This window comes from Schistocerca piceifrons, chromosome 3 (assembly GCF_021461385.2).
Source record: "Schistocerca piceifrons isolate TAMUIC-IGC-003096 chromosome 3, iqSchPice1.1, whole genome shotgun sequence".
NCBI classification, from domain to species: domain Eukaryota; kingdom Metazoa; phylum Arthropoda; class Insecta; order Orthoptera; family Acrididae; genus Schistocerca; species Schistocerca piceifrons.
The window spans coordinates 434,901,310-434,919,778 of NC_060140.1; the positions used below are offsets into that span (position 1 = coordinate 434,901,310).

Here is an 18,469-nt window from a genome sequence, read left to right on the forward strand (position 1 = left end):
CACAGGTATCATTCAAAGTATTTTCCATCGCTGGTCACTACTTTCTCCCATCTTTCGGGCAGTGTACGAATCCTGTGTTGAAAAAATTGTTCATCTTTTGAAGTGATCCACAAATTGATCCAATTTGTGACTTCTTCATGAGATCGGAAGTGTTGGTCAGCCAGGCCATGCGCCATTGATCTAAACAGGTGATAGACAGAGGGAGCAATGTCTGGAGAATACGGTGGGTGGGGTAGGACTTCCCATTTTAACGTTTCCAAGTACATTTTGACCTCTTTTGTAACATGAGGTCAAGTTTTGTCATGCTGCAAAATCACTACATTGTGCCTCTCACTATATTGCGGCCGTTAGTCTTTTAATGCTCTGCTCAAACGCATTAATTGCATTGGGTAACGAGCATTGGTGATTGTTTCTCTTGGTTTTAACACCTCATAGTACACAATTTGGTCCCACCAAATGCAGAGCATGATCTTGGAGCCATGAATATTCATTTTGGCTGTCGATGTGGAAGGATGGCCGGGATATCCCCATGATTTTTTTGTGTTTATTGTTATCATAATGAACCCATTTTTTGGACCCGGTCTCAATGCAATGCGGAAATCCCTTCCGTTTTTGCCTCTGAAGCAACTGTTCACAAACACACAAACACCATTCAATGTCTCTTGGTTTCAGCTCACACGGGACCGAAGTTCCTTCTTTTTGAATCATTCTTATAGCCTTGAGACATTTTGAAATGGCTTGCTGTGTCACTCTCACTAATCGTGTCAATTCTTCTTGAGTTTGACGTGAGTCTTCACTCAGAAATGTCTCCAATTCTGCAACTTTGAAAACATTCTCTCTTCCACCACTATACCAGCCTACAATGTTAAAATCACTGTTCTTGAAGCGTTGAAACCACTCACGACATGTTCTTTCACTAATAGCGTCCTTGCCATACATACTTGAGAGAATTCGATGAGACTCAGGTACTGTTTTCTTCATATTGAAACATAACAGTAACACCTCCTGCAAATGATGAAAATTAGGCTTGTAAACTGACTTTTTCAATCAAGAACAACTTTATGATGCAGACACAAATCGACTAATGTTTGAATCTTGAATGTTGACTGAGGTTCAAGCTAACTGCCTGATGTCTGGATCTGTTTCTTTCAACCACTACTTACCGTTGTTGCCACATATTGGCAAACGGTGGAAGCAAAGTTATACACCTTGTATTTTCTAATACATTACTTTACTCATTGTCTATCCTTTTCATTCTCTTCTTTCCTGTGTTTGACATGTCTTTCAAACTGCGTCAAACGCTCTGATTTACGAGCCAAACTGTATCAACCATCATATCTACATATGACAGTCTGCTGCAAGACTGCACTGATTGTCGGTGCAGCATTTCATGTCCCACATTAATCCATCCAATATCATTACTCCAAGACCTTCAGATTAACTCTTCCTGCACCACTTTCACATGTTTTTGTATGTTATTTTCCATACCTTCCTGTGTCACACAAACTTTTACCTCATTCTGCCAACCCCTCCCCACCCCCAGTCTTTCTCCTCTCTTATTCCAGTATGCACATACTAATCACACCTAATATAGTCACACCTGATATCCCCAAGGAGTCATTCCAATCCCGGGAGCGGAAAGACTTACCTTAGGGGGAAAAAAGGACAGGTATACACTCGCACACACGCACATATCCATCCACACATACAGACACAAGCAGACATGTCTGTATGTGTGGATGGATATGTGCGTGTGTGCGAGTGTATACCTGTCCTTTTTTCCCCCTAAGGTAACTCTTTCCGCTCCCGGGATTGGAATGACTCCTTACCCTCTCCCTTAAAACCCACTTCCTTTCGTCTTCCCCTCTCCTTCCCTCTTTCCTGATGAGGCAACAGTTTGTTGCGAAAGCTTGAATTTTGTGTGTATGTTTGTGTTTGTTTGTGTGTCTATCGACCTGCCAGCGCTTTTGTTCGGTAAGTCACCTCATCTTTGTTTTTATATATAATTTTTTCCACGTGGAATGTTTCCTTCCATTATATTGATATATATATATGCTCACTAAACTGCAACCCATATTATAATCATTTTTACTTATTTTTATCTTTGAACTCATTGTGTTTTCATGTCAATTTCACTTTGTTTTCACATTTTACTAGTGGCCCTACTCCCTCAGGTTTCATCTTTCTTTACCATAATTAATCTGTTCTATCCTTTTTGTGATTTTTGCCACATATTTTTGTATATTTTTTCACACATTTTTATGTTATTAACATGTATTTATGTGTTTTTATCCTCCACCATAGATCCTCGCTCCTTCCATATGCACCAATGCAGAAAAGTTTCCTTATCCCTAACCAGAATCCAGTCCCACATACTGTTCTTACATTGTTGCATTGTTTATGGTATCCTCCAAAATGGCCTTACCATCAAATCATCCATCTCCAGATGCAGCCCCTCCTTCTACAATGACCTCCAGCTGTTTGAATTCCACCAGTCCTTAACACTCACCAAACTAGTTCTGCAAAACTATGTAAATCAGGCCCAAACCTCCTTGTGATACCACCTCTATAACTGTAAAATTCTCCTATCTCTCACACTGAAACTCTCGCCCTCTAGGAATAGAGCAGGATGCACACCACCACCTCAAAAAAACTCTCCAACCTGTTCATCTTCTGCTCCTGCCTTGGACTACCATTATACACCACCTTTACAACAGCCTCCACACCTCCCCCCAACCCCTCGTAGCTGACAAATCCCGTCTTGCAGTCCTACTATATTTATCACACTCAGAAACTCGCTCCAGCCACCACACAGAATGCAGAACCTAAACCAACCCGAAACACAGTCATGAGCCTTTCCTTCAAAAGCATAGTCCCACAGATGTATCAGTCCTTTCCAAAGGCTTTACCTTTTGCCCCACTCCCAAATTCTATCTTGTTGGTCTTGTTAAAGACCTTCTCTCATTTCCCCAGTCCCTACAGTGGAAACACTTTTTTACCAACAGCCCTACCAATCAGATTCAACCCCAAACCACTGTTGAACCCTGCCTGACTCAGTTCACTCCTCCACCCAACCATGATACACTCCCACTGCCCCCAAGTCACCCCGTTAACTTTCCAGGATTTCTTAACCTCAAACTTTGCCTCACCATCATTCCCCAAATCCCTTAACATACAAGCTAACCTTAGATCTGCAAAAAGAACCACAGTCCACCACCTAAAATGTGATCCTGACCATGTAATCCTACCTGCTAACAAAATGGTTTTGAACTGCAAGGATTACCTGCCGTAACAACTCCACCAGCTGTCAGATTCATCCACCTACCTAACTTGCCACAGAAACTCCGTTCCAGAAATCAACAGGATCTCCAGTCTCTCTACAAATCCTTATACACATTCCAGAAACTCTCCCTTGAGTCTATCTCTCTCCTCATTCCTACCACTCCCCACACTCCTCCCTTCTACATGCTTCCTGAAGTCCATAAACTCAACCACCCAAGACACCCCATTATCGCTGGTCACTGCTCTTATATACCAACACCTTCAGCGTATTACCTGCAACCTACCCTCCTACATAAAAGACACCAACCATTTCTACCTACATAAGAGACACAACCTATTTCAACCACTGACTCTCCACAGTTCCTGTTCCTTTACCACAAGATGTTCTGCTCATCACTGTTGATACCATCTCCCTGTACTCTAACAGCCCTAATGCCCATGGCCTTGTCACCATTGAACACTACCTCTGACAGATTCCAAACCTACAACCTCCTTCCTGGTTGCTATGACCAACTATATCCTCACCCATAATTACTTGAGCTTTGAAGGCATCTGCGGTATGGCAATGGACACCCACATGGCAACATCCTACACCAACCTATTCACGGGCCATCTAGAGGAATGCTCCTAACCCCCGAGAATCCCAAACCCCTCATCTGGTTCAGATTCATTGATGACATCTTCGTGATCTGATTCAATGTGAGGAAATGCTATCCATATTCCTCCAGAACCTCAACACCTCCTCCCCCATTGGCTCCGCCTGGTCCTCTTCAACACAACAAACCACATTCCTCAGTCCTGACCACCACCTCAAAGATGGCTACACCAGTACCTCCATCCATATCAAACATAACAACCACCAGCAATACCTCCACTTCAACAGATCCCACCCATTCCATATCAAGAAGTCCTTTCTATACGGCTGAGGCACCAGTGGCTGTCACATCTGTAGTGATGAGCAGCCCCTCTCAAAATATACCAACGGTCTCACTGAAGCCTTCACAGATTGAAATTAACCTCCCAGTCTCATATAGAAACAGTTCTCCTGTGGCTTGTCTTTCCAGTCACCCACAGCCTCCCAGAGTACCATTGTTTGGCCACAAATGGGCATTTCCCTCACGGCCCAGTACCACCCAGGACTGGACCAACTGCATCACATTCTCCACCAGGGTTTCAATAACATCTCGTTGTGTCCTGAAACAAGAAATGTCCTACGCACAATCCTTCTCACCCCTCCCACACTGGTATTCTGCCACCCTCCAAACCTACACAATTTCCTCATCCATCACCATTCCACCCGTGCTCCCAACCCCTTGCCTCATGTCTCAGATCCCTGTAATAGACTTAGTTGCAAGATCTGTCCTATACATCCTCCCACCACTACCACCTATTCCAGTCTGGTCACGAGGATCACCTATCCCATCAAAGGCAGGGCTACCTGTGAAAGCAGTCATGTGATCTACAAGCTAACCTGCAACCACTGTGTGGCATTCTTTGTGGGCATGACAACCATCAAGCTGTCTCTCTCCGAGAATGGTCACTGACAAACTGTACCAAAAAAACAACTGGGCCTGGGCCAACCAGTTGCTGAGCACTGTTTCACAGCCTGTGCCATCTGGATCCTTCCTACCAACACCAGTTTTTCTTAAATGTGCAGGTGGGAACTTTCCTGTAACCCCCTAGCCTCAACCTCCATTATTCACTGTCATTCACCACTTTTTCCATTCCTTGTTCCCACATCAGCACTACACAGTCTTCTATTCCACCAATACACCCGTGGTCTGTTACCTCTCTCCTTTTCTGCTCCCTCCCACCCTCCCGCACCCTCCATCCAACCTCCCATTTGCAACTATCTGCCGTACCTACCCGCTGCCCACTATGTCTCTGTATGCTCCCACAAGCAGAAATTCACAGTCCCCCACACCTACCCATCTATCACTCTCCTCCCTGCCCCGTGACTCTATATCTCCACCATTTTTTTCATAAATTTACATTAACATTGCTCAAAAAATTCCACACTAAGTTTTCACTCGGTGTCACAGTGAACACTGAAATAAGACTGTCTGACAACTTGGTACTGTGCTGTAGACCAGTACTTGTACAAAGAACTTTGCCTCTTGCAGCTATTCTCTACATCAGATTGTATCTTATGGACAATCTCAAAACTTCAGATAGCCTGTAACCCTTTTGTATTTCTTCCAGATTCCACAGAGGTTCCCCAACATACATTGATGGACAAGGTGTTGTGGGAGAAAGGGTCAGGATACAGAGGGTGATGACAAAATGAAAGCCATCAGGCTGGTTCCAAAGGGAACATAAAGTCTGCAGATAAGTGGTTCTGATGTGAATTTTCTTAGGAAAGTACAACTGCCTTCCAGGCTGGGTCTCAATCTAGACTCTTATGTTTACATTTGTATTCTGTTAGCAACCATTTGCTGCGTAAATGGCACATACTGTACCACTATCATTAGTTCTCCCTCTTAACTAACACATTAATGTTCTGGAGAAAAGCAACTGCCCACACACCTCTGTACTAAACGTAACTCTAATTTTCCCATTAAGACAATTCTGTGACATGTATGAGACTGGTGGTAATACATTTCTTGACTCCTACTGGAAAATTTTGCAACATATTTCACATGTACCAGTACCACTCGAGTTGTACTTCCTTGTGATAGTTCAACTCTGCTTATCACTTTTAATGACGATTCCTAATTGAGAACAAATTTTTTATGTTCTCGCAGCTACTAAGTGTGTGCATTCACTGCTGAGTGGTCAGCATGACTGCTGAGTGTTCAGCATGTCTGACTTCCATGTGGAGGCTCCATGTTTGATTCTCAATACTACTAGATGTTATTCCTTAATAGGAAGTCTAGATCAGGATGCTTTCAACCATGTGGTAACAATTGAGGAGTTTCTTGAATGAGAAACAGCAACTCCAGGATTCAGAAGGCCAACAATGGTTGGGACAGCGATGCACTGATCTCCTGACCCCTCCACACCACATCCAGCGATGCAGTTGGGAGAAGATGACATGATGGCCTATTGGCATTACATGGTCATCTGGGGTAGATAACTGCATTTACTCTAGTTTTAACCTGCTAGAAATTACTGATTCCTGTTACAGGCTTAGTCTGACTATTATGTATTTTTTCTATTAAATGCCAATGTAAAATTAGTAAAGCATCTACCAAATTGCTGCTGTGTATAATCATAACATACTATAACAGGCTGTGGCTAAGCCATGTCTCCACTATATCCTTTCTTTCAGGAGTGCTAGTTCTGCAAGGTTCGCAGGAGAGCTTCTGTAAAGTTTGGAAGGTAGGAGACGAGATACTGGCAGAAGTAAAGCTGTGAGTACCGGGCGTGAGTTGTGCTTCGGTAGCTCAGATGGTAGAGCACTTGCTCGCAAAAGGCAAAGGTCCTGAGTTCGAGTCTCGGTCGGGCACACAGTTTTAATCTGCCAGGAAGTTTCAGTTTTGTATTTTATTCATCTCTGAGTATTATAATTTTTAGCATTTTCATGAAATAATGCTTGTAAACTACTAGATTTATTAGATATTATTTATCAGATTTGCTACTTGATCATTTGTAGAATAATACTGGGAAATCAAGTTACATGACTATTTTAGAGTGATTACATTGTATTTGTAATTATTTACATTTTTCATAAGACACCTAAACACAAAGTGCACTAAAAATCCAGCTTGAACCTGTTTAAAGTGTACATTCATCACAGTACTTCATCTTATACTATATTTCTGACATATAGCTACCTTACATCACAATATGCTGCTTTATTGTCATTGAGCAGCGTCAGAATTATGACTGAGCCCACTAAAATTACAAGTCATCTGTCACAGACTCCTAAACTTCCTGTACTGTGATATGATTCAATTTTTAGAAATTTTGCTAGGCTTGTATTGAATTTGTTTACAGGAAGTGAGAACGCACATTTAAATAAACAGTTGAAGTACAGAATACCAATATGAATCTTTGTCAGTTGTTTCCCAGTTTCACAGATATACTGCTCTGGCAAACTTCAAAAACTGTTGGAAGTGCAGAAATTTCTGCTGCATAATCGAAGTAAAATCTAATAGTTTCGTGGCTAGTGTCATGTCTCATAACTGAGTAACCAATTGATTTTGAACTTTATAACCTCTATCCTTATATCTGTCCTCCTTGTGGCTGCATGGAAACCATGGTGCCACATTCTTCCATGAAATAATTCAAAATTTCAGCCTTCATTTGATTGTCTGCTACTTTGGTTCTTAAGGTTCAGTAATTTCCTGAACATATTATTTTAAGACATTAACTAATCCTACATGTGCTAAAATGTTCCTGGGACTTTTTGATGGATGTTATAAAAAAAACAAAAATAGGTTTCAAGTTCACTGAATGCTTTGTTTACAGCTGTTTTTAAACTTAATGTTCTTTTTGTGAGTAAAGCCACCTATAATTGAGTCAGTGTAAGTTGATCCCCGGTAGTTGTAGTGGGCTGGGTGGAGCAGCTTCGCTGGCCTACCTCAACCAGTAACGTAATGTGATTTTGTAAATGTCTCTGTGGCAACACTTCATTGTCATAACAGCTCTGTCGATGGCTACTGATTTCACCTGTAGCCATTGATGCTTCATAGTTGAGAGCTGGGAACAGTGTTATGAGCTGTCAGGGATCATCTTGTGCGATCTCGACTATAGATAATTTAATACATTTCTTTATTTAATACATTCTTTCAGTTACTGTCATCATCAGATATGCAATTAAAACTGAAGAAAAAAAATGAGAAGCATTTATTATACATTATCAGGCTACAAAAGACAGGAAAAGTTAAAACATTAAAAATAATTTAAAAGGTTCACTCATCAGAATTTAGAACTTGTAAAACAATGTAAAGTGTCAGTATCAATAAAACTGAGGTCTTAGTGAGGTATCAACCTTAAACCCAGCTTTAAAAAATTAGAAAGATACAAAGATGGAAAAGTGTAAGTTAATGCAGATGGGGTAGGAAGATCAAACCTATAATGCTCAGATACAGTATTATTAGTATCCTGCCTGACACAGTCAAGTCAATTAAATATCTGGGTGTAATGTTACAAAGCAATATGAAGAAAGGACATTTATCTCAACTACTAGATAGTTATATCTGTGTCCTTCCATTGTTTGATTTTGAAATACATGGTTTTACATTATAATTTTCATGGTCATTACTGCATACTAACAAACCAATCACATTATTCTAAATTTTTCTAGAATTAAAAGTGTTACTAAATATTTTTGCTATGTGATTTTCACTTCAAAATAAGTTTTAAATGTTATTCAGCCTGAACTTGCAGAGACTTCTTTGTCTGGATTCAAAAATCAAATCACATCTCTTGATTCATCATATGGTGCAGTTGTTGTTGACTATGATCCCAACATCAATTACTTAAAAATGATGAAAGCTGTTGTTCTGCTGAAAAAACCTGATTGTATATTTGTTGCTGGAGCAACGGATGAAACTGTAATGTTCCGTAGTGATCTAAAAATGATAGGTATGTACTAGACTGGTGCTATCATATTTGAATGTCACATTTCATGAAATTATTGATTGTGATAATAATATGTTACTCTCACACAGGTCCAGGGAGTTTCCTTTCAATTATGGAAACAGTTTCTGAAAAAAATGCTGTTATTCTTGGCAAACCAGGATTATTTATAAAAGATGTTGTATCAAGTAGACATTCTATTGTTCCTTCGAAGACCCTTATGATTGGAGACATGTAAGTGCTTTAAGTACTATTCTTTATCACAGTATGAGACAACTGTCAAGAGTCAGTCAATTAAGAATGAGCAAAAAGTTTTTTTCTCTTATTTAGTAGTCTTAAAGTGGAACAATGTTTCACTATAAGCTATACAAAAATTAAATGTGCGTTTGGCATATGAGACAGCAAACTTGATATGTAAAATGAAAGCTGGATACATTTTTACAGTTGCATCTTAAATTTTTAATGAACTAATCAAAAATTTCTTGAAAATGTTATGTACAGATGTTGTCCATAAATGTACAATCTAGCAACGGCCTGAAAATTTGCAATTGACTGACTGACCCTGTGGACTCAGCCATTCAGTTATTTATATCTTTTAACAATGACAGTTCTCCAAAATATTGTTACATTTACAAATTTTAATGAAATATAAATTTTTACATGAAACTTATTGCTTTACTAATTTATGAATGACATAATCTGTACTGTACACATAGATTAACTAAACAGAATGCTTAAATAAAAAAAAATTGTAGTTGCCACAATAGTTAAATGTTATTTCTAATTACAGATGCAATAACTGAATTATTAATTTTATTAACATTTGTATCACCTCATATCATTGTACAGTTGTGTTTAGTGTAAAAATTACTGCACCAATTACTTTTGAAGCAGAAAATACAAGTATATTTTCAGTTCATTCAACTTTAGTTCTTATGTTTTTGAAAAAATTTTCTACTTAGTAATAAGCTGTGATATCTTCATAAGCAAACAACGTAAGATTATTTAAATGAGCAAAAACATAGAATTTGTATTTTTCAGTAAAAAGAAATTTGAATCTATCAGAGTCATACATAAGGTAGCAATCTCTTCATTTTGGCATGTCTGGGTATGTTACATTACAGGGCATATAGGATAGGAATGCATGAGGGATAGGCAGCAGGTACAAGTGATAGAAATGTGACAATGTGGGCACCAGCACTGATAAGTTCGTCCAGGGCATGATTACATGGGGAACTGGACCATGAGGGGGAGACTGAGGGGAAGAGGATGTGGATAAAGTTAGGGTTCTGGGGCAGTGTGGAGGTGAGTGTGGGGCAAGGGTTAGTGGAGAACTGAGGCCAGAGGGTTATGGAAACAGAGGATGTGTTCCAAGGATAACAATCATTCACATAGTGCAAAAAAGCTGTTGCTCTGGGGAAGGACCCAAGTGGAATGGGTTGAGAAGCAGCCATTGAAATCAAGTATGTTGTACTTAGCTTCGTGTTCTGCCACCAGGTGGTCAACTCTGCTCTTAGCCACAGTTTGGTGCTGGCCATTCATTTGAGTGGTCAGTCGGTAGGTGGTCATGCCTTCATAAAACGCTATGCAGAAATTTGCAGCTAGCAATGCTTACAGTCTCCCCCCCCCCCTTTCTCTCTCTCTCTCTCTTTTCCCGTCTTCCTCTTCATCTCCACCTTCCTCTCCTTTCCTCCCCCCCCCCCCCTCCTTTCTCTGTTCCTTTCTCCCTCCTCATCTCCACCTTCCTCTCCTTTCCTCCCCCCCCCCCCTCCCTTTTTTCCTGTCTCCCTTCTCATCTTCACCTTTCTCTCCTTACCTCACCCCCACCTCTCTCTTTCTATTTCTTATATGATCTACCCTCCAAACTCCTTTCATCTTGTTGTGCTTCCACTGAGTCATCTGTTGAAAAACCTGCCACATACTGTTCCACTACCCCGTCCTTGCCTCATGTTGCCTTCCCTATCCCGTCCCACCTCCATCTGCCCAGGCAACTGCTATCCATAATCAACAGTCAGTCTCACAGTGGCATAGACATGTGCATCTTTTGTATACATGTGTGTATGTGTGAGTGAATTTGTATACTTTACTACAGAAAGAGCAAGAGTTACTAGTATAAATACTACATTATTTTCTGTTGTGTAGCTTTGCACCACTCATCAATCAGCTAGAGATGAATAGTTGCCTTTCCTTCACTTTAATTATTACTCGTAAATTATTTACTTTCTAACCTTTGGTTTATGTTTACACTATTGTACTGCACACCTTTATGTTGCCACATTGTCATTAATACTCGATCAACATGAATACTGAGTGTGTGTTGAGTCCTCCAAACAATACATGTACTGCACAAGAGTTCGAATCAGACAAGTTATTATTTCTCAGTGACTGCTCTAAAAAGGACAGAGGCAGTTCTGAAAGTGATGTTACAAGATTTCAAATTTATTTTCAGCATTGGCAAGCACACTTGTGGAAAGAACACAGAAAAAAGGATGATATCAATTTTCATTTTTCCTGTGTTATCTATGGAGCGAAAAATTCATTATCACATTTTTACTGTTATATGTCCACAAGTCCCATTACACCAAACTAATTGTCTTTATCAACATGAAGTGTGGGATTTTCACTGTGAACCATAGTGTTTTAAAAGTTTACAATGGCTCTGAATAAATGTAATTAGGCAAGAGGTTATAGCTGCCAGTATTTCAGTAAAACTACCAGATGACAGGGAATGCTGCGAAGGTACTCACAGTCTCTTCTTTCTTGAGATACAAACAGAAACATAGGGCTCATGTACTTGATATATGAAAGATAAATGGAATCTCTTTGTAGATGTAATGGCTATCAAATGAAATATTAGGTACAACATGTAACAATGCATGGCATGAGTAAACAATATTAGTAGCATTCAAAGTACTACCTTCCAAGAAAGAAACATATTGTGCCTTATTGGAAGTTTGTTAGTCGCCATAATAACCTTGAGCTCCAAAGTTGATAAGTGAAAGCTATGAATTAAATTTTAACAGGCAAAGACTGCACAAACATGGTAGGCAACTTGAACATCTATTCGTGTGAAATAGCAGTATGAAACAGTTCAGGAAATTCTTATACTTTCACATTGCTTCACAGGAAGCAACAGGAGAAAGAAATAATGAAATGAGAGCAAAAAAAAAGCTGCACAGAAAAGGATAACACACACTCGGGCCCATGGGTCAAGAAGAAGAAATATAACTGTTCCTTTGTTTAAAAATAATGTTACATGTAATAGATATAAAAGGCAATTTTCAATGATCAGATTAAGTAGAAGCTTTGAAGCTTTATAGGGACAATCAACTTTTACTTTACTCAAGGAAAAACTGATTATCTTTTTTTTTTCCTTTTTTTCCAAGGCTTGTCTTAAGCTTTCTCAGCCTTTTATTTATTTCTCTTATGTAATATTACTTTTCTCCGGTTTGGTTTGATATCTCATTAATGGAAAATCATCAAATGTCATTCAAGATATTGTGACACTGGAAAATGTGAGACAGAACTCAACACTCCAATAAATTTCTGAACTGCTACACACAGGAAGTCATCTATCATCCACAAAATCAGGAAAAAACATCAAACCAATAAGAAAATGTAAATGATAAAAGGGAGACTGCAAACACATTACCAGAAGGTGATATATATGCAGTTCCTGTTATGATGCGAGGCGGTAACCATTATGTTCAGAGGAGCCAAATGTTGTGTCTTTGCTGCTAATGATAAATGGGTGGAAGATGGCCAAAGGATCTGTTGCCATAGGAATCTGGATGGGCAAGTGAAATATTATTTGACACAAGTACACTTTAAATAAATCGATTGTACTCAACTTGTGGGTGAATGACAACTTGTGGCAGACACAGCTATCTATAAGTAGAGGCCTGGCATGGGCATGCATCTGTGTACACTGAATGTTTGCTGGTAGAGACAGCTATCAATAACTTGGTACATTTGACACTGACTAGCAGCATGGAAGTAACCTTGTGCCAGGTGCCTATCATTTATAACACCACCCTGGCTGTCTTCATTGGTCAGTGGCCTGGAGGTTCATTGGTGGCAATGTCCAGAGTGCTGCTCATGGTGCTCACAGGAATCTTCAACACTCGCGCTCCAGCAGTATGAATTAGCAATGATACCACACTCCACTCTGCCCCTATGGTGTTCCAGTAATCTTCAAGGCACCGGCTCCAGCAGTATCAATAAGCTATGATACCATACTCCTCCCTGCCCTCAAACCTCCTCATTGATTGCTGCAATCACTATGGGAGGGAGGCATGGAGAAAGGAAAGAAAGGAGCTGATGCTTTGCTTGTGCTGAGCTCCTTTCCACATCCCTGCATTCACTTTGAGACTATCCCAGAATGTCAGCTGTGAAATGAGATGGAAGGCATGCTACTGTATTCAACGATGGTGCAAGGTCTTCAGGTGGTTAAACTGCAATGGTATCTTGAAGTGGTACAGTAGCCCCCAGGCTGGCCAGGGAGTGAAAGGGGCTGTGGACAGCTGCTGTCTGCCTGGTGGTGGAAAAGCTGTAGGATCAAGGTCCATCGCTTCAGGGCCAGGAGCTAGCAACAAAAGACCCCAGGTAGCCAGAGGGGATCCATGCTGCATCATCTATGAAGGCAGTGAATCTGTGGATGAAGAGTTAGCAGCAGGATCACGAAATTTACAGGTGCGAAGTTGAGTCAGGCGCCATTACTGCAATCTGCCTGGATCCTCTATCAAAAACATGAAACTGGCAAACAACTTTATGATGAATCTGCTTTCCTTGTGCTTCTGAGCTCTGTATGATCTGGAAAAAAAGGGGGTCATTAATTTGATACATTGCCTGAGTGGGCAGAGTAGTTACTGGCCACTATGGTGGGAGCAGCAACTGCAGAAAAGTATGGTGACACCGTCCATGAAGCAACTCCACTAGCAATGGTTGTTGTGAGCCTGGGAGTGATTAGGATGGCAAGGAGAGCAGCAAAGCTTGGTCCCGCATGTGGTGGGTGGATAGTTTATCCATCTGGCTGCTATAAAGTGCAAATGAAGTGTTCCGTTTTTCCATCGAATTGTGGATGAAAAGGCTTGATGGTGATGTGATGAATCCTGTTGGCTGTAAGAAATCCTCAAATTCTGCAGTTACAAATTGAGGTCTGTTTTCAGTCACAAACAACTCTGGTAGACCTTCAAGCCAAAATATAACTTGCAGAGCTTGAAGAGTGCACATGCTGTCACAGAGTGCATGGTAAGCCACAAAAGGAAACTTACTATACGTGTCAATGACAATCAGCCAGTGAGTGTTCCAGTAGGGTCCAGCAATATTCAAATGCAATTCTGACAAGGCACTTCAGGCTTCAGCCAATCAAAGAACTGTTGGGGAGGGGCTGCCTAGTTTTCCCCACAATCATGGCACTGAGTCATCTTTTGCTCTATTTGTGAGTTCATGCCAAACTATGTGCAATGTTAGTGAGCTAATTGTTTGGCACGGACTACGCCCCAGTGAACCTGATGAAGCAACTTAAGAACATGTCACTGGAGAACCTTTGGAATCACTACACACAATTGTTCAGATTCAGTGCGTAGCAACAGGGCACCTTGTATGACAGATAAACAAAGCTGATGTGCAAATTATCAGTGAATCACCAGGCTAACAATTTGTTTCACAGTGCGAGGCCAGCTAATGTTGATGTAGCACAACATAATATGCAACTCTGGATCTGCTGCCATGGCCTAGGTGATCTTCCAGTTATCAAATGGGAACTGGTTCAGTGTGTCTGAGTCCTGTGCATCAATGTAGCAACAAGATGCTTCTGATACATCAAAGTCAGCATCCAGTCCCAAGGGAAGATATGAAAGTATGTATGCATTAGCTTGCTTGAATGTGGGTCTGTACATTATCTCATATTGGTAGTGGGATTAGATGAGAGTCCAGTGTTGCAACTTCTGTGCAGTATGATTCGGAATGGGCGTGGGCAGATTGAAAAGTGACTGCAATATCTTATGGTCAGTAAGTAGAACTTTCTTCCATATGAATACTGATGAAATTTAGTCACTCCATAGATGATGGTAAGAGCCTCCATCTCTATTTGTGTATAATTGCTCTGAGCTATGTTAAGCTATTTGGAGGCAAAGGCTCTTGGTCTGTTAGCAGAACCAATCCTGTGTGAGAGTACAGCACCAGTGCCACAAAAAGAGGCACCCACAGGCAAGACTACACGTTTGGAAGGATCAAAATGAACTAGGCAATGATCTCTGAGCAAATCATCTTTGAGCAGTTGAAAAGCAATGTCACATTCCTGGGACCACACCAAGATGCATTTTTGAGGCAAATGTGGTGCAATGGTGCTGCAATCTGTACTGTATTCGGAATGAAGCAGATGTAATATGTTGCTTCTCTAGCACTGATTGCAATTCAGTAACATTCCTTGGATGTTTGAGGTCACGAATGGCCTGCAAGTACTACTGCATCAGATGAACACCCTGGTAATTAATTACATGTCCCGTGTACTCAATCTCAGTTTGAAAGAACACACACTTTTCTCTGTTTTGATTAAGGCCTGATTTGATCTTATAACACTTCAAACAGAGTGCGACCGATGACTTCGCTGTTTGGTCTCCTCCTGCAAACAACCCAAAACAGAGTGCACAAATTACTAAGCTGCTCATTTGCTGTGTGACCTGGTACCACTATATCATCTAAGTAATTTGTATAGAAATTTCAAGAATCCCCTGTGTTTATTAATGACAAGCACTTGCTGTTGCTGTTACTGTTCATCTGAAAGGATATGGAGGTAAGCAATGGAGGTAGACATCAGGTACAGCAATCTTAGAGAAGTAGTTACCAGCTCCCAAACATTCCATAAATTCATAAGGGAAAAGAAAGGAATCAATCACTGTTTGGGGGGTGGAGGGGGGGGGGGGTTTCACAGTTGCCCTAAAGTCTGCTCAGATATGCATTTTGCCTGAAGGTTCTTGATGAATAGTAATGAAGATGCCCACTAAATGGCCATGATGGGTGCAATAATACCACTGTTATGCCAGTGTCAATGGTCGTGAGGAACTTGTTCAAGGACTGTGTGTGGTACAGTGCAAGCCCTTAAGAAACAAGGCTGTGCATTGTGTTTCATGGTTACATGTGCAACAAAATTAGAAACTTCAATTGTCTAAGCTGTCAGCAAACAATTCTTTGAATTCAATGCAAAACTGAGCAACACCATCCTTTGAAGCAAATGGAGTAAGTGACAACACACTGTCTACCATGTGCAACCCAAACAAATCAAATCCAGATATATTTGCACTGTTCCATGAATGAAAAACCTGAAATTTCACAGTTTTTTGCAAATTCTGGTATAAGGCAGGAAGGCTGCAAGAAACTAGCACTGGACTGTCTTGTTCATTATATGCTGTAAGTGTAGTGTGTGATTTCTGCAGCTTGGGCTGTACAAGTGCAATTACGCAAAGAAACTGAGGCACCCACATCTAATTGCAGTTGAATAATTTGGCCAGCTATCACAAGGTCCACAAAGGGTTTGTCAGAGTGGCATTTCAGTAAAGAAGAGACTACTGATTTCTTGAATTGCAAACTGCCTCTCTTCTGTTCCACACTTGAAGCTCTGTTTGGTTCAGAATGCACAACATATACAACAAAGTTTGATTTCTGTGAGCATATATTAGGAGGGGAAGCCCTCTTTTTTCTGTAAGCATATTGCTTGAATGTGCCCATTCTGGCCAACATAAAAAATAAGTTGCATTTCATGATAAGCATAAGTGACACTTATGTGTGGAGAAGTAGTGCAGGCAAGACTTCACAACAGTACCTTGCTGCCGTGACTGTTTATGTGGCTGGCTATGTTGATCCTGAGGAGGCTGCTGTGCACTCAACTTGGAAGTAGTTTGTTAATGTGGCCAGTAATGCTATTGCTAGGCACTACATCACAAATATTGACTGATTGAAAACTATCTAAGTCACTGTCACAAGATGCTCGATAGTCAATAATGTGCGAAATCTGCTGCAAGAAAGGATTGGGATACTTGAAAATCTGTTCCCTTATTCTGTTATCAGCCATATTCTGAGTAATTATGTCATATATCTTGAGATCACTATAATATTTGCCACACTCATATTGAGACTGACACTATCAAGTAAGCCCTTGTAAATCTGCCGCACACTGCCTATGAGTTTGATCTGACTGCTTCTTTAATCTGAAGCATTTAAACCTGGCAGCCACCATGTGGACTTTCTCATAATAGAATCTATTTGAAGCCTGGATTAATTCTTCATAGGTTGTAAGTTCTGGCAACAAAGTGCGGGAATAATTTGCATGTTTCATACACAGACTCACTGGCCATTGATAAGAAAAAAAAGTTGTTTAACAGTACCTGGTACTTAAGTGTGCAGATAGATGAGCTTCACAGTGGGCCAAGTACTCAACACAATCCATTTTGCCATTTTCAAAAGGGGGAAACACAGGCACTAATGATGGCTGTGTAAGTTGTGGCACTGGCTTAGTTGGCGGCATCTGATTATAATTCTCGTTGGCTGCCATCTGCATTTAAATGAAGCCTCTCATCATTTTAGTAGCTGCGTCATTTGTTGCATCTGTAACTGAGGAAGGGGTCTTAGAGTAAGCATTGGTACCAAAGGCACTTGCCATTGTGATACCGCTAAGTTCAAATGGTTCAAATGGCTCTGAGCACTATGGGACTCAACTGCTGTGGTCATCAGTCCCCTAGAACTTAGAACTAATTAAACCTAACTAACCTAAGGACATCACACACATCCATGCCCGAGGCAGGATTCGAACCTGCGACCGTAGCAGCAGCGCGGCTCCGGACTGGAGCGCCTAGAACCGCACGACCACCGCGGCTACCGCTAAGTGCGAGGCAGGTAAGCGTGGAGTGTTGGGTGATGGGGTAGGTGTGGCAAAGCAAAAAATGCTAAAGCTAAATCAGTAAGTGGCAGCACAAACAAGTAAATTGAACAAAAATAGCAAGCACAGATCTGAAACAGATATATCCACCAGCACAAATGGTAAAAGCGCAAATAAAGATATCCAGAAATCAATTAAAAAAAAGGTAACAAAGGGAATAAAATGATTTGGCATCATAAATTCGACAAGTTCATTGGCAAATAGTATGATGTGAGTTGGTAACTGTTATGTTCTGAAGAGCCAAATGTTATAGCCTCACTGCTAACCCTTGAGTGGGCTCACCTATATATAAAATGCACCAACCACAAATAACATTGTCTTGTGCCATTCCAATGTTGTTTTACGATTGTGAGTCCATACCTATTCCTTCCTTATTGCACCATCTAACATAGCGATACGTTGTGTTGTCATACATCTAAGTGATAAGCAAGAACATAAAATAAACAGCGAGCTACACAAGAAAAGATTTACAATCCATACTAGAAAATTACACAGATTATGTACTAGCAGTACAATTCCATAATGTGACAGTTGACCATAAGATTAGTTAAAGAAGAAGCAGTTGGCTGACATCTGAAGTAGCTGTTGATGATGACAGTGATGACATTTGGTTTGTGAGGTGTTCAATGGTGTGGTTATCAGTGCCTGTATAAATTCCCAATCTTTTCATTGTCCCGTCTCACCATTTTCCTGAATGATGAAGAAACGATAAGGACAACATAAACA

General features: G+C 40.6%; 1 protein-coding gene across 2 annotated transcripts in view; it reads left to right on the top strand.

The window, feature by feature from the left end:
* LOC124790135 (glycerol-3-phosphate phosphatase-like) overlaps positions 1-18,469 on the top strand; it is a 79,910-nt gene that overhangs the window by 51,678 nt on the left and 9,763 nt on the right. For both annotated transcript variants that reach the window (XM_047257718.1, XM_047257717.1), the window contains exons 5-6: positions 8,604-8,814; positions 8,901-9,042. In XM_047257718.1, coding sequence (XP_047113674.1) covers positions 8,604-8,814; positions 8,901-9,042 — 353 coding nt within the window. The remainder of the gene's footprint in view (positions 1-8,603; positions 8,815-8,900; positions 9,043-18,469) is intronic.